This window comes from Vulpes lagopus, chromosome 2 (genome assembly GCF_018345385.1).
Source record: "Vulpes lagopus strain Blue_001 chromosome 2, ASM1834538v1, whole genome shotgun sequence".
Lineage (NCBI taxonomy): Eukaryota > Metazoa > Chordata > Mammalia > Carnivora > Canidae > Vulpes > Vulpes lagopus.
Window position 1 is genome coordinate 125297385 of NC_054825.1, and position 17409 is coordinate 125314793.

At 40.0% G+C, this 17409-nt stretch overlaps 1 protein-coding gene across 3 annotated transcripts in view; it reads left to right on the forward strand.

Annotated features, from left to right (window-relative positions):
- LAMA2 (laminin subunit alpha 2) overlaps positions 1-17409 on the forward strand; it is a 580308-nt gene that overhangs the window by 503411 nt on the left and 59488 nt on the right. For all 3 annotated transcript variants that reach the window (XM_041737419.1, XM_041737425.1, XM_041737408.1), the window contains 5 exons: positions 1600-1754; positions 7711-7854; positions 8815-8948; positions 10825-10984; positions 13985-14109. In XM_041737419.1, coding sequence (XP_041593353.1) covers positions 1600-1754; positions 7711-7854; positions 8815-8948; positions 10825-10984; positions 13985-14109 — 718 coding nt within the window. The remainder of the gene's footprint in view (positions 1-1599; positions 1755-7710; positions 7855-8814; positions 8949-10824; positions 10985-13984; positions 14110-17409) is intronic.

A 17409-nucleotide genomic window follows, 5' to 3' on the forward strand; every position in this document is an offset into this window, starting at 1 on the left:
TCCCATGAATCCAAATCTAAATCATTTTTTCTCAATTCCAGAATAATTTGTAGAGTATCAGGGTAATATTGGAGAATTAAGAGAAGGAAAACCTGGACAAGTGGTTAATTATACAAAATAAAGGGGTAACTGTGTCTGTGTTGAATATACAATTATATAACAAGGGTTTTGACTCCCATAACCTGCATTTCAAGCTTTGATCCAGCAACTCTGTTCAACGTAATAACTGACCTGTGTCCGTTTTAAACTTCACTCACAATATTATTCATAGTTATGAGTGTGAGTTCAAAATACTTAATTCAAAACCTAGTTTAAAAATAATAATTTCCAGGGTGCCCAGGCGGGTCAGTCGGTTGAGCAACTGGCTCTGGATTTCAGCTCAGGTCATGATCTCCAGGTGGTGAGATTGAGTCCTGCCTCGGGCTCTGCAGTGGGCGAGGAGCCTGCTGGAGATTCCCTCTTCCCCTCTCCCGTTGCCTGTGCGTGCATGTGTGCGCGGATGTGTGTGTGTGAGTGTGGGTGTGTGCGCCCTCCCTCTCTCAAAACATAAAGAATAAATAAATAAATGTGCTTTTTAAAACATTTAAAAATAATAATGTCCTTCTTTTTGAGCACATTTGATTCCATCCCGAGGATTAGTTCTCAGTGGTCCATTGGCCACGGGGGAGCAGATCATTCAGGGCCGAGGAGGGCACACAACCTTGGTCCTTAAGTGGCTTCACTTTTTCATCAGGGTCACGATGACAGTGGAGCAATAACATGCTCAATCAGATGATAAACAGCCCGGTTGGGGTAAGACCGCCAGCGTCCTCGAGATAGAGTAATTGGTTTCCATGTGTCATTTGCCCTCCTATGAGGAGCACAGGCTGCAAGTCTATGGATCAGTGATAACCTTCAATTACTTTAGGGTCAAACCCGTTTTGAAATTGCCAATATTCAACTTTTTTGAACCTATAAAAATGGCAGTGTAATATGGTTCAACCTAATACAGAGATTAGGATAATTAATTATTCTTCAAAATGAAAATGAACTGCCACATGAAAGATTTAATTAAGGTTCACCATAGGCCTTCAGTCTAAGGGTCGTTCAACATTGAAATGTTTTCAGAAGACATTTCGATAGCTTCTCTCTTGAAGATGTACAAAGAAAGACAGTGAGAACAAAAAAGAAAACCAATTTTGTGTGAGAACCCTGATTTAAATACAGTTCTGGCTTGGACAGGCCAAGTGACATTTTAAAACACTTTCATTTCCTTGACTCTGCGACTAAAATTCTATTAAGGTTAGCTTTAGCTAACCTAAGCTTTGGGGCTGAAGCTAGAAATTAATCATTGAATTAAGTTAGCAAATTCTCTACCTTCAATGCTAACTTCCACCTTGCCGCAAAGCCAATATGTTGGTCCTCTGTCTCTAACATTTCCTGCTTTGCCTGCTGGAGTCCCCACTGAGATATTGCCGTCTGCCATCACACACTGTGCTTCAGCAGCCATGGCCCTGCTTTGTCATGTGGATAAGATGAAATCTTTTCAATTATTTAATGAAGCATTTAATTTCTGTGTGTGTGTGTGTCTGTGATATGTGCTAATCTTGTTCTGTGCAGTTGCAGATGCACATGACACTGTGAAAAATCTAGAACAAGAAGCTGATCGTCTGATAGATAAACTCAAACCCATCAAGGAACTTGAGGATAACCTGAAGAAAAACATCTCTGAGATAAAGGAACTGATAAACCAAGCCCGGAAACAAGCTAATTCTGTAAGCTCTTTTTATTTTCAGTATCAGTAATTGATTGTAATTTTTGATATTATTCTCAGAGGGAAAGCCTTCTCCCACTGAATCCTGTTGACTAATCTCTGGTTATTTTCCTTTAACCTGAAGCTATTTTAGGGTGAGGGGAGGATAAACGGTTAGATTTTTTTCCCATAAATTTCAAAAGACACCCCATAGGAAGAATAATCACCACTTACTGTTTTAGAAATGGGAATTTTGATGTATTTTATCATTATTTGGATAGAGTAGCACAAATAGCAAGAATGGAAATCTTACTATTGTATGTTTGAAAGGCATGGATGCTTCTGGTGAAAACAAAAAAGCTCAACCAGTGGGGTTGTATCAGGAATGAGTGAACAAGGTTATATAGAATAATAGTAATGAAGAACTATCGTTTTCTATATTTTTTTGTCTGAGTCCTACAACAACAAAAATTATTTTGATTACAATTTCTGCAGGGTTGTTTCTTGTTGGAATAAGAATGGAGAATACCTCACTTGTATCAAAATTTGGGTCTTTATTGATCCAATTAGAAAACTCTTAGGAGTAACACAGAACTTTCTAGAAGATAGCCACTTGGGGAACCAGGGTAGAATTTCTAAGTGCCAATGTGAAGCCTTATCTGGACTAGTAAATTCATCCCACAATGACTTTAGAAATAGAAGGATAAAATAGTTCATGTTGTCAGGTTTAAATGCAAATCTTTTTGGATATCCTAGTCTTCCACCTCAAAAGTTCCATTTTCTGAACACATTTGAAGCTAGAATGACCAGAAATATCCTTTCTTAATCCATCAACTTATACTACTTTTAGTAGTGGCCAAGAATATGATGCCCAAGTAGTAGTATATCATTTGTCCTCCTTATACACAGATGGGATCTCTCTACAAGGTTAAGACAATGAAGTTTAAGGTGCTCTTTAAAAAGGAGCTCCTGCCTCACTAAAGAGCAATTAGGAAGATGACAAAAAATTAGGCAAGATGACGTACAGAAGCTCGAAGTGAAAGAAGCAGATAGGGTTGAGAACACATACATTGAGCCACGAAATGAAAACCATGGAGGCAGAATGATGACAATAGTATTATTATACATGTGAAGCACGAAGCAGAAAGAAGTCAGGTGGTAGTTCAAAGTTTGGGGTTTTAGCCAAGATATAGCCCATGTTGAAAAAGCATCCCCTACGTTCAAGGTGACTTCTACTTACATAGTTGGTAACACCGCAGAAGAAAGATGACATGTCCATATATGACTCTAAGGTAATGCCAAATGGGGTGCCACATTGCATGAGCAAGGGGAGGTGCTCTGGAGTTCCAAAAGCAAATATCCCCTCTAGTTGGGGAGGGAAGATTTCCCAAAGACAAGAATTGGAGCCAGGCCTTGAGTGGGGCTTAGGCAGAGGGCGGAGAGAGCGTTCTGAGAATGGAGAAAGGAGGAATGAAAGGAGGTTTCAGGCTCTTTTCAGGAAAAAGTGGTTTAGTTTGCCAGAATTATTGGTCGAGGGAACATGAGACTGGAAACATCATGCAGGCCAGCTCTTGTTAGGCCTTGGATGGTAAAGTACACAATTTTGTTTATCCAGGATTGTACCTGAGATGAATCTTATTGGTGAGAAACTGAAAGCTCTTGAACATGGAATGTAATATTATCAGAGCTGTGCTTTTTGAATATGAATTTGGAAGTCATTTGGGGTGTGAATGAGAGGAAACTAGGAAGGAGTCAACTTTAAGAAGAGTCAGGTGGCAGTAGCAAGAGAAAGGGAGAGTTTGAGGTACCTCTCCTGTATTTTGCAATGTTGATTTAAAAAGACAATAATGGTAAATATTCTCCTGTGAGTCACACACTTAGCCATATTTTCTTGGTCATCATGTGAGGAAATCCGGCCATTTTTATGATTTCTTGTGAAGAAGTCTAAAAATATGCCATATATTCATCAGTTGTGATTGTTGACTCCTACCTACCCCTTGTCCTGCCCCCAGAAAAAGAAAAAAATTCTGGTGTGTTAAGTATATAAAACCTGTCTCAAAATATAAAATGAAAAAAAGGTATAAAGAAATGCTACAAAAAGTGACCATTGTCTATGCCCTTCAGGGAAATTTTCAATCATTTTTGGAAATGGAAGTTACAACAAAGTGTCTTATTTTTTATTAGATGTTAGAATTATGTGAACTAGCCAAGTTTTTTTTTTTTCAAGTGAGTTTTGTACTAATTTAAGATGACATTGCCTAATTTATAAATACATTTGTAACTTGCCATGAGTGTCTGGATGTAGCCCTGACACATATTCAATATGACCAAGAAATTAAAGACATTTATTTTAAAGTAGCTTTCTTCAAGTTTGTTGACTCTGAAATTGAGCAGCTGATACTCTTTTTAAACAAATGACCTAGTTACTGGGTGAAAGAAATGCAGTAGGAATTCAATAGATATAATAATGTGATCCTCAATAATGTTTAATTGAGTCCATAATGATTCATTGGTAATGTTGTGTGAGAAATGCCTTAGACATACCTAATGCTTAGTGATTTTTCTTTAGAAGTCTTGTGAAGGGCTCAAATTAGAAATAACAAAAACTGATAGAGCCAAACAGTCTAAGAGATGTTTGTGTTTCAGAAATTACTCCCTTCTTATGACAGGGATGTGTTCTAGCAACTTCTTCTGGAGAAATTTATAAATACTGTATTTTTATTTCCCTGCTTTAAGTTTGATGAAAAAAAGTCTCTATAACTGGAAATCAAAATGCAAGGTATTTTTTAAAAAGAGAGAGATTAGTAGCTATGGACTGGTGACCATCAGTTTGGGCTATTTTTCAAGTACTGAGGGTATATTCAAAACCATAAGCCAGAAAACAGAAAATCCAGAGGGTTTTTCATATAAATGTGTAAGAGTTGAGCAATAGGCTACTTTATAAGATCAATTGCTGGCATTTGGGGCATAACAATGTCATTTTGTTCAGAGAACCATATTTTTTAGATATGTAAAGGATGCCATAAAGTAGATTAATTGTAACTCCTAGAAACATTAAATACCCTTCATTTTAAAATGGCTACTCACGAAGACTTGCAATTCTCAGATAGGGTTTTTTTTAATTCAGTGAGGCTTCAGGACTGGCACTCTGTCATCTACACTTTGGTAATCCCCTTCTCAGCACACCATCATGTGGGTCTCATCATTTCTACCAGGCAAGGACAGAAACCAATCCTGTGACCAAACATTGCACCCACCTTTCACCCACATCCAGTCATTTCTTCTCTAAACAGCCACCAAGGAGTGTGTTCTTTAAACAAAAATAAGTTAATTGTGGTTAAATTAGCCATAATATGGCTTGATGGCCAAGCCTATAATGCATGTGTGAAAAAAAGACAAAACAAACCACAAACACACACACACACACACACACACACACACACACAGAGTTCCTTTTGATTACTAACCCAGCCCCATGAGGAATTTGGGTATGAATTCCTGTAGCTCAATCTGCTGCCCAGCTCCACTCATGAATGACAGTCAGACCTTACCTTCTTTTTGATCCTCCTATGATGTCAGTGACACTTACACCCTGCCTCGGATACTGAACCTGCTCAGTGCCTGGGTCTACTCTGATGACGGTTTCAGGTCACGTGCTGCAAATTCCTGAAAACTCACCTTTTCCTGAACATTAAAAACATCTGAAGGCTGTCTTTCCCCAACCTGCCCTCCACCGTATTATCTTTCCGTTGCTTTGCTTTATCCCTTTTATCTCTAAGCCCTTGGATGACCTTTGTATAGCTGCTACTCCATCATGTAACACCCTGTGCCAATCTTCACTGTACATCTGCTCTGTAGTATTAACATCCCAGGTAAAAGTTGCACGTCTCCTAGTTCTGTGTTTCCGCACCTCCTCTTGATTTGCCTACTCGCAGCACCTTATGTAGAAGGAAATCCCATCATATGTGGAGCAAAGAACTATCTTCTTGATGGAGAACCACACTTACCAGGAAGAGTGTCTCCCCCAGAACACAGCAAACACTCATACTTCGATTTCGGGAGCCTTTCTTTCAGAGTTGCAGCCTGGGCCCCAACCTCAGGAGGAAGGCGAGGACAAGGAAAACACTCTAAGCAGTAGACTCAGGTTTTTCTAGCCCTGGGCCACCACCCAAGGCTCCCTTATGCTGAGCCCCTGTTTCTTTCCAGCACATAATTCTTCTGCAGAATATGCAATTTGGCTAGCAGTTGAGGGGATGAAACAATTCTATACAAACACACGATGTCTGCAGAGTCCATAGGAAATGCAACAGGTCTGCTGTATCCCCAGAAGCTCTCAAACACACACGGATTTACATACTCATCAGAACCAAAAGCCCCTACTTAGCTTTCTTTGTAAAACTGAACCAGTTTCTCAAAACAGAGGATCATAGGGGAAAGGAGAGAAAAAATAAAACAAGATGAAATCAGAGAGGGACACAAACCATAAGAGACTCTTAACTCTGGGGAACCACCTGAGGGTCATTGGGAGGGACGTGGGTGGGGGGATGGGGTCACTGGGTGACGGGCATGAAGGAGGGCATGTGATGAGCACTGGGTGTTACAAACGACTGATGAGTCACCGGACACTGCCTCTGAAACTATTAATGCACGATATGGTAATTAATTGAATTTAAAATGGAAAAAAAATAGTTTTTCATCCAGTTCCTCTTCAGTGTAGTCTGTGTCACTGTTGGGGAGGAGTCCTGGGGCTGCCTGTACCCCTTTCCAAATGAGCCTTTTTGCGATGTTTCCTGTGTCACTGTGATTTGGAGACAGGCTTGGTGCCCCACACTGTCATGTTTGGAGTGAGCACTACCCTTTCATGGCCACGGGGGCAGCCATAAAGCTACTTGGTTTTCTTCCAAGTGCAAAAACTATTTGAAAAAAAAATTAATTAAAAAAAACTATTTGAGTAGCACAAAGTGCTAGGAAGACTGAGAAAATTCACTGCTAGCGAGAACCTAGAGGCTTCCAGAATCTGAATTTTTAAATCAGTGGCACAGAAAGGTCTTGAGTCTTTCCCAGCCTCTGCTTCCTCCTCTGAGCACTCTCACCAGGAAAGCAGAGCTTCATCCTGAGCCCGCACAACTGCCATCCTGAGAAAGCCCCTTTGATAGTACAGCTGAACCAAAGGAAATTAAATCACCTAATCAAGTTGTGTTATTTGTGGTTGGAGAAAGGCTCCCTAAATCTAAGTAAGCATCGATACGAAGAGTTTCAGTCCTATTCACATAGGGATTCCTTTTTTAGCAATTCATGGTAATTTTTAAAGTACTAGTCAAAAGAAAAAGGAGCTGTTAAATACATTAGTAGGGACAGCCATTGAAAATTATTTCCATTTCATTTCCTGGCAACCTAATAAAAAAGGTATAATTTATTCTCAAATGTATGTCCTGAGTGGCATGATTAAGATTCTTCGTATTGTTAGAACATCTAGAACAAAATCTATTTGGCCTCATCCAACTGTAAGAACATGAGAGGGTAGGTAATTTCCTCTTGAAAACCGAAAGAAAAATGGTGTCCTACTTTAAGTGACACCAAAATCATTGAAATTTGAATTGCGAAATTTCATTAAACTACCTTGATGAAGATCATTATCGTCAGCTTCATATGAAATCACCTTTTGGAAACGTCCCCACATTCATCAAGCAGAAAGGTATGAAGGTAAGAATTTGTTAGTTGCATGCTTCGAAAAATAGCAAACTAACAGGATGCAAGGCTGTGAACAGCTCGTTGTCGAAATCCTGGTGGGGAACTGCTCTCCCGTGCCCTCGTTAATGAGTATAATGGCGTCTGCATATGGGCATTTAATGATTCTATTTGATGATAGAAAACTAACTTCAAAGAAGAGATGATGACGGTTTTGTGGTTGTTTGGAAGGTACTTCAAACTTTCCGAGAGATTTAGTCTTGGTTCTTTGTACCTTGTTTTCCTTGAAGATCAAAGTATCTGTGTCTTCTGGAGGTGACTGCATTCGAACATACAAGCCGGAAATAAAGAAAGGAAGCTACAATAATATCATTGTCAACGTAAAGACAGCTGTTGCTGACAACCTCCTTTTTTATCTTGGAAGTGCCAAATTTGTAAGTTTGATGTTCAGCTTCTTCGGTCTCCTGGATATGTGAATATGCAGAGGTTAATCCTCATAGCAAGGAAAATGTACAGAATCTAATAACATGGTCCCAAAATTGTGTGATGTAGCCTTTCAGACTTGAAAACCTCCGAATCTTGCATCACAGAGTTCTGGAGTGTCAAATTAAAGTAGAAGGAAAGTGAAATGAAGAAAATTCTTTACAGTGTTTAGGCACATCTGCTTTAATTTGTGAGTAGATCAACATTTATTTAGAATTAGGTTTTCACATCTGGCTACTTAAGGAGGATTAAGAGGAATAAAGCTTTTTTTAAAAAGTCTCAACTAAGAAATTACAATGAACTCTCATGTTAAATGAAAATGACAAATTGTGTACTTCTTTCCTACCAACGGAAACTCTTTTGACTCGTGTTGAATTTATGACACTAACCAAAAATACAGAAGTTGTATCTTCAAAAACTTAACCCCAAAAGTTTTCATTCCTCTTATTTGAACATTTGACTCTTCCAAAATGAACGGTTTTCAATACATTAGTCATTGCTTAAGTCAAGACTTGTCATTCAGGTGAGAAGTTTTAGGTCACCTTGGGTTAAAAAAAAAAAATCACAGCTGGCCCCTTAAAAATGTCAAGTGTCTTTGGTGAAAACAATAGTGAATTCTGCATCCAAAATATTTTCTTTTGTCTCTTCCACAAAACCAGAATGAGAATGGACTTTTGTTTCAAAAGTAGAATTGGCTAAATTAACACATATGCCTCAGCAGTATGGACACTTGTGTTGCCTTAAAGATACAATAATAAATAGTGATTTAATCATACATAACAATAGATCACATCATTTGGGAATTTTTATTGTGGGACTTCTAATTATTTCGCCTTTTGAAAAGAACTCTGTTGGCCTCCTCAGGAGAGCTGATGTCTGATATCTACTGTATTTGTGTCTCTCTGACCCAGATTGACTTTCTGGCTATAGAAATGCGTAAAGGCAAAGTAAGCTTCCTCTGGGATGTTGGATCTGGAGTTGGACGTGTAGAGTATCCAGATTTGACCATTGATGATTCTTACTGGTACCGTATTGAGGCATCAAGGTAACTAACTCAATGAAGATTAAAACAATTAAATGACAGAATTTGGAAGTAGTTTCCCAGTGTATAAGAACACTCCTCTTTCCATGTCAAGGAGATAACTATATATGCACAGATATAGTTTATATATTATATGTACATGTGCAAATGTGTGTGCATGAGTGTCTCTGTAGCACCTGTTTGGAACCAACACGCCTTCCACGTATTGACCAGCATCAATACATTTTGGACAGTTCATCTGGTTTTCTCATCAGCATGCTATCACACTTTTAGTCACACAATCTCCCCCGAAGAAGGGAGACTGAGATTGGCCCTAATTCCGTACAAGCCAGGGGGCGAGGGCTGCCACTGGTGCCTGTCTTCAGCATGCTTAGCTCTTCTTCTGGTCTACCTGCCAACTCGGCCCACAGGCAGGTGCAGTAGCTAAATGCTGGTACAAATGTATAACGTGTCACCTCCACACTACTTAAAATAGTGAGTAACAGGACATTGATTCATTCTCCCTGAAGCCTTCATTCAATTAAATTCTAGCCATCTATAGATAACATAGAAAACCCATTCCTGTCCTCAGTCCTTTCCCCTCATTTCCTCTTCTCCTATTCCTAATTCTTAATGCCCATGAAACCCCAAGCAGGTAACAGTTGAGAGCTATAGGTAAGGGCCTGGTCTAGAGATGGGTACAACAATCGTTGGATACAGATGATGGGTACATAGAGTTTCACTCTGTGTTTGTAGATGCTTACATTTTTCCATAATAAAAGCTTAAAAGAAAACTTAATGAGAAGCAATACTTTTAATTCTTTTTTAAGATCTTCAGCAAAGGAAGGTGAGTGTGTGAGTGTGGGTGTGAGTGTGGGTGTGTATACAGAGAGAAAGAGCAGCGGCCCACTGCTTGCATATATGCGAGTGGGGGAGGGACTAAGTACTTTCATGACCTTAAGAACATTTATATTCACAAAACTCAGTTCTTCTATCAGAAGAGATGCTTCCAGTAAGATGGGGAAGTACCTTATGTGATAAATCCATTCGGTCATCTCCATGGGCCTCAGTTAATACTGCGTCATCGGAGAGAGAAAGCTTACCTACCTGAAGGAGGCAGTGGGGATAGACGGAGACACACAAGTTTTGTTATGACCACTTGTCTCAGAAGAGAGACCAGTTTTTCATATTTAATAGTTCATATACATCAATCACTTAAGAAAATGAAATGAAATAATAATAGCTTCCAAAATTCCATTCATTGGATTTAAAAGCAAAGGTCTTCCATACGCTTTGCATACACAGCTCTGAAGATGAGACATCATGCTGTGTACGTTACGATGGCACGCCAAACAATAAAAGTGCATGATTCCAGGAAGACTACATGAGCAAATTTGGATCCAAGATATAATAAGGGATTTTAGGAGAAACGATGCAGCTTATAGTGCGGGAGGGTGGTTCATTTGGGTTCATTTGCTGAATTAAGTTAGACAAAATGCTAAATGTAGTATCCACTTGTTTAAATAGTAGGGGCTGGTCAACAATAAATGGTTTCATAAGGCAACGGGAATCAGGCTTTCCACTTACATAGTGGCAGTTCCGTCCGCTGATTGCGGCCGTGTCCTTTTGCATCAGCCCTCACATGGCCATCAGGGTACGTTGCTCACCAGTCCTGGTCGAAACTGACAGCCAACGTCCAGCAAAGATCAGACGCTTGGTCTTGATTTACAGCTTAATGAATCTGGGTCTTTCGAAGCTCAGCACCCAGTTATCCCTTAAATATTCCAAAACAAGTCCATCCATGTCATACCTTTTAAAATGGAAGTTCCTGTCAAGGCACTACATATTTTATGTTCTGTATTTTCTTTCGCTTCACCTCAATACGTACCCCTCCCTCAAGGACTGGGAGGAATGGGACTATTTCCGTGAGAGCTCTGGATGGACCCAAAGCAAGCATAATGCCCAGTACCTACCATGCGGCATCTCCTCCAGGGTATACTATTCTTGATGTGGATGCAAACGCAATGCTGTTCGTCGGTGGCCTGACTGGGAAACTAAAGGTAGCGTGTTCTTTCCCATGCTGTTCGTTCCATCTCCATGTATAACTCCTGACATGATTGCTCTGGAGGAAGGCATGATAAAGCTCTGCAAAAACTCGATGATGTTTTACTTAATTTGTTCATGAAAACATAAATTTATTTTGAGTAGGAATTTTTCCTCCTTTGAATATCCAATCTGAAACACCATGTTTTTAAGCCCGTGTGTGTTTACTTAAACAGTTGTTTTGCCCTTATCTGTGGCACCGATTTTTTTTATAGTCTTGTTTTAGTTGCCTCGAGAGCAAAGTGTTTTTTAAATATACCCCATTTTCTGAATCAGTTTATGATTTATTGATATGAAGTGCTATAAAGTTCAAACTCACATCTAATTAAAAGATTTATGAATACCTGGGGAAATATCACAGGAGCCATAAGCTTTCAAATCATGGTCTGATTTTTAAAGTTTTCAAGTTGCTCTTCTCCTCATTCTTCTAGAGCAATGCACTTAATATTCATAATTGCTTCATGACAGGTCCTTGTGCATTTCAAATTGCAAAGTGCCTGCATTTTAAAGAAGCTCATGTTGATTAAATGAAATTAGGTGTTGGAAAACGACCTGTAGGTGAGATACGAGAGTGCAGCCAAATACGATGGATAATCCTGGGCTTGTCAGAATCATCCTGGGATGAGATTAGTCAGAAAAAGTGAAAAGCCAGGGTGACCCCAAATTTATGAGTGAGGTTGTTTGATTTGCTTTGTGTATGAGATGTGACTCTAAAGTATTGGAATTGATTCTAAAACTACACACTAAAACCATCCTCATTTCTTAGAACCGCACATAAATGTACATGGTACCTAGTAATATATAGTCATATTGCCAACCTTCTCTCCTCCCTAGGAAGATAAATATAGGGGTAGCACAGAATAGTATAAAAACCTTGAATTTTGAAACCAAATCCAAGTTAGATTCCCTGTTCTCTTCACTTACTAAAACATGACCTTAGGCAAGTCACTTAGCCACTTGGGCTTCAGTTTTCTCAACTGAAAAAGGGAGATAAAATGTCAGCCTTGCTTGGGGCACCTGGGTGGCTCAGTTGGTTGAGCATCTTGAGCATCGACTCTTGATATCAGCTCAGATCCCCATCTCAGGGTCCTGAGATGGAGCCCCATAGCAGCAGGCTCTGTGTCAGCAGGGAGTCTGTTTGTCCCTCTGCCCCTTCCCCTTCTGGTGGACTCTCTATCCCTCTTTCTCTCAAATAAATAAATAAAATATTTTAAAACTTTTTTAAAAATCTACCTTGTTTGCATGGTGAAGGATACAATAATAAACTTTTATAACATAGTATAGCCCCCTCTGATATGCTAAGTAATAATCTAAGTAATTTACATGTATCAGCTTACAACCCCAAAAGGAGATAATATCCTCCTCACTTTATAGTTAAGGAATCTGAGACAGAGAAGGGTTAAATTACTTGGCCAGGGTCTCACAGCAGGTAGTGGCAGAGCTGGAATTGGAACCAGGTTAACAGGCACAAAAGCCCCCATTCTTCATCAGCCCATTTCACCGCTACCATGAACAGTGAGCGATTAGGCGCATAAAATTTACAACAAATGCCTAAGACGTGGTAGTCACATGTTAAATCGCATCTTAAATAATTCTCATTATTACTCATATGTCACCAAGCATAAAGAAACTTTCTTCTGCCTGACTCAGGGTGAAAGAAAGCAAATGACTGTAATCTACAGAAAATCTTAATCAGTTTGGCCAAGAGTTTCTAAGGCTCCTGCTCTATCAGAATATGAACTAAAAGCTGAAAACAAGTAACTAAATCAACATGCTCATGAAAATGCAAAGAGGTAGGAAAAATACCCCAAGTCTAGCTTGTAGGACGCAAGAAGGAAAAGCAAAAGGCTGTTAGAATTCACAAGTAGGGTAATCAACTGCCGGAAAATTAAAAGAGACTCCGAGTAGTAATGGAGAATTCCAGGGGCCTTTCTGGTGTGGACGTGAGTAGCTGCGAGAAGCGGTCCCTCCACGTGGCCGCGGGCCGCCCCGCCACGGCAACACAAAGAGGTTCGCCGGAGTCTGACCGAAATCTCTAACTACAAACGTTTAGCCACTCAGGGATCCTCTTCTTACATTTGTTCTAGAATCCAAACCTATCAAGTCACTTTTAGCCCTAGATCACTCAGATAATTGGGTGAGCCTTTGGCATAACATTTCCAAAGTTCTGGGCACCAGGATATAGAAGCTGTCTGTCATGTGGCACTGCCAAAAACCAAAAGAAATGGTTGTTTAAATTACAGCAAGTCTCTCAGCTCATTCCCCTCCTCCATGACGCTGTTCTCTATCAAGCTTAAGACCTTTCCCCGTGAAAACAACATGGGTTTGCCATTCAACAAATATTTATCGAGCCCCAATAGGCTCTGCGCAGCGTTCACCAGCAGACAATCATGCTACGGTCCCTTCTTGTACAAATTCGCTGCTTCCCTTCAGTCTCCTATGTTGGAAACCTGCTTGGGTCTAGAAGGAAATGAAAAAGTGGAGACAGCACTATCATTAAGCAATCTATGTGTGAGGGGTCCCCCTCTCTGTGGACAGTATGTGCCCCTTCTCAAGAGCTTTGGAGAGATGTCTCCTTAGTGGTGTACGAGCACTAACATGAACCCAGTACCCCCTCTGTGCCAGGCACTGAATGTGGTACCATAAATAAATTGCCCAATTTCATCCTAATAATCCCAACCTAGAGATAAGAAGATAGAATCTCAAAGTGGATAAGCAACTCACCTAAAGTCAGATATTAGGAAGGGCTTCTTTATTCAAGGTGATAAACTAGTGTAGCACAAAATAACCAGGATCCCTGCAAGGATGTGATATGGTGAAAAGATGTATATGTGCAAACCAAGAATATCAGAGTGGATAATAACTACTCCAGACTTTACTGGTAATAACTCTCATGGGTATGCTGAGACTTCTTGTGAAATTCCAAATTCTAACAAATACCATGCCTCTCTCTGCAGAAGGCCGATGCTGTACGTGTGATTACATTCACAGGGTGTATGGGAGAAACATACTTTGACAGCAAACCTATAGGGTTGTGGAATTTCCGAGAAAAAGAAGGTGACTGCAAAGGATGTACTGTCAGGTGAGCTGAGATGAGGACTCCCCGAAGGTCTGGCCTGTGCGTTACAAAAACCTTTCTTTTTTTTTTTTTTTTTTTTTTTTTGCGCAATATTCAATTATCATGTGGATGAGATGGAGCTGGTTGGACGGGGTTACGTCTGGAGGTGATTTACCATGAAGCTGATAAAAGGTCAGACCCTTTCACCCATCTGTACAGGCACCTCTCCAGGAGGTGCCCTGGCGGCACTTTACACATTTTGGTAAAATCTGCAGGGAAAGGTATTTCTCCTCAACCAGGTGAGATTGCTCTCTCTCCCCACTCTCACTCTCCTTCATGTCCAGAACCAGGAGGTTTTTCATGTCTGTGACTCTGCTGTCAACGTAATTTCTTGTTTTCTTAAAGAGAGTTCTCCCTGAGTTGATTAAGTTTCATGTGTCACAGACCCCAGACTCAATCCACCTGTTTGTAACAAAATATAGAACCCTAGTGCAGGTTTTATCTCTGACAGGATTTTCCAAATGACACATAGGGTACCGCATGTGTTTCAAGTGGAAACACACTGGACTTGAAGATTCTGCTTACATGGAGAAGGGTAAGAAGGGACTGTGATAGACCAGGAGAAAGTGCCGTAATACACATCATCAATTACTGTATAGAGCTTAGAGTGTGGGACTCTAGAAATAGCTAACAAGCAGACAGAGCATAGATAAAGAATCAATATGCTTCTAGAAACCTGAATAGAGGACATAAAACAATTAGCTAGAAGTGCAGGATTTCTCAGCATATGAAACTTGAGTTCAACTAATTAACTGAGCCTATTAAAACTATAAAAATTTAAATTAAATACATGGAAGCTTAATATACACACATAACAACTCCAAATCATTAGGTGCTAAGTGGTTCATATTTTTTATTTCCAGGTTAAGGAGCCACATGCACATTGCCAGGACCCAAATTCCCCATCAGTGTAGCAGAGTGCACTTGACTTCCGGTTGTCACCTCCAGCTCTTTATTCATTTCTGTCATCATGGACCGGTCAGTGCAGCATTGAGGACCGTTTAAAAGACCAACCCCCAAAAAAATTAAATTAAAAAAATAAAATAAAATAGAAGACCAACCCATTCATAGTTTAGCATGGTTTGGTGAATAATCTTCAACAAAATCTAATATGGAATATTTTCTGTAAAATGTTCTCAATACAACAAGAACAAGGAGGTTCACATTAAAATTCTTCTACTCATGGATTAACACCAACTTTTCGCTCAATATCTATTTGATAAATTTATAAAAAGGATTTTCAAAAGCCTGTCATCAACAAAACACCTCAAGATTTAAATATCCATGCAGCAGTGCCTATAATGTGTTAAGACTACAACAGGCTAATTATAAATCCTGCAAAGATCTTGCACATTAGTATATAAAGTATTATACGAATTAATATGGTTACAATAGTGCGCGTGGGTGTGTAGATACAAACACATACACACACATTTGTAGGATGCTTTTCTGGTGTTAGAGAGTCACACTCAGAACTTCCTGATACTGAGATGTATGCAGTCCAGTGCTGGCCATCAAGCAACTTACAGGCAGGAAAGGAGAAAAAGACAAACCCTGAAATAGTCAAAATGCGAGGGAGAATAATAAATCCCTTTAAAGACACACTTGGAGTGTGCTCTGATTATTCACATAGGGTGAGAGCTGCTTCATGGTGGAGGGGACACTTGAGGGCAGCCTTGCTATGGGGTGAGACTCCAGAGGAGGAGCTGGCAGGTGGAAGGTGAAGCGCTTTCTAGTCTCAGGGACCTGTGAGAGCAAAGGTAGGAAGGCTGGAAAGCCAAAGCGTCTTTAGGAAGGGACAAAAAAGTCTGCCCTGCTTCACACGTGTGAATTCGCTGAGGCAAAGGGGAGAACGACGTGGTTAAGGTGCGGAAGTCACATAGATCCCTACACGGTTCTTCTCAATGCATAAAGGTCTTGCGCCACTAAGTAGAGGCAGCTGAGTGTAAAGTCCACCAGCATCGCTGAGTGAACGAAGCTCGAGGCTCCTGGATTCACAACGCAGCCTGCACGCGGTGCCTCTCCGCCCGCGAGCTTGCCCTGCGTTGGGCCAAGCATCCGAGTGCTCACTGCTCAGCTCTCCCACAGTCACTGTGCATTTTTACCACATCTGTCACTCAGCACTGCCACCCTTTCCTTAAGCTCCTTGCTACCAAGTTCCCTTCACCTATCCCTTTTAAGGTAAAAGTTCTATATTTACTGGGGGAAAAAAATCTTATTTAAATTCTATAGCATACCTTTTTGAATTATGCTAATATTTCAACCAAGATTGTTATTGTTTTTGTGAGTGCTCTGTTTATAAAGTTGCATAAGTTTTGAGTGACCCGCACCCACCCTACTTTCCCATAAGCCTTGGTAGGTATGCGGAGGAATAATTTTTACAGAACTCATGGTGATTGTGAGGTTGTGTTCTTTTCAAGAGAACACATATCACATTTTAACGTAAAGGCCAATCATTCCAGTGCTGGAGCAGAAATGATTATATGCGGGAGATGTAAAAGATGAGGTGGTGAGACATAGACCAAGGATGTGCGGTAGATCCTAGAATGTCCATTTTAGAAATGTGCATTTATTCAGAAGTCAGCAGAAAGGATATAATTGTTGTTATTCTTTAGAAAGAGTTCCTGCCGAGGCTATCAGAAAAGAAATGTATCTTATTTTTCTTAAATTTCTAAAAATCACATTAAAATTAAAATAGAAACACTGCTGAAGTTTAATGTATTCAGCTCAACACAGACACAATGATGAAGTGTTAATGTACTAAGTAAACCCCAATATCCAGCTAGTTCTGTAATGAACAAGTTACTTGTGGACGAGTGTGGCTATTCCAGATCACATAATGAATCCCGAAGAACTTGACCAGACATCAAGATTCAAAAGAGAAACAAAAAGCAAGTTAAGAAGCTTAGCAAATGTTAATTATTTTAAAAAAATAGTTTCTATTCCTGGTAAAGGTACTCAGACATGAATGAGAACACTCTGGTATACTGTTAGATGTTGAAATATTATAGAGTATCCCTGGAAGGATTCATTTTTCCCCAATCTCAAAGTCACCAGTTTAAAGTCGGACTTACCAGGGTTCGGCCGATGAGTTAAGGGAAGTAGGCTGATCTACATCTGTGTGTTTCACTGTTCTCAGCACAAAACCCTTCCCTGCAGATTTGCCTTTTGCTTGAATGGGAGAACCTTCTAAAGGGCTGGAGTAGGAACAGGCCTTAGAAATCATTCACTGAGCTAAACCCTTTCATCTCAAGGTGACACCCG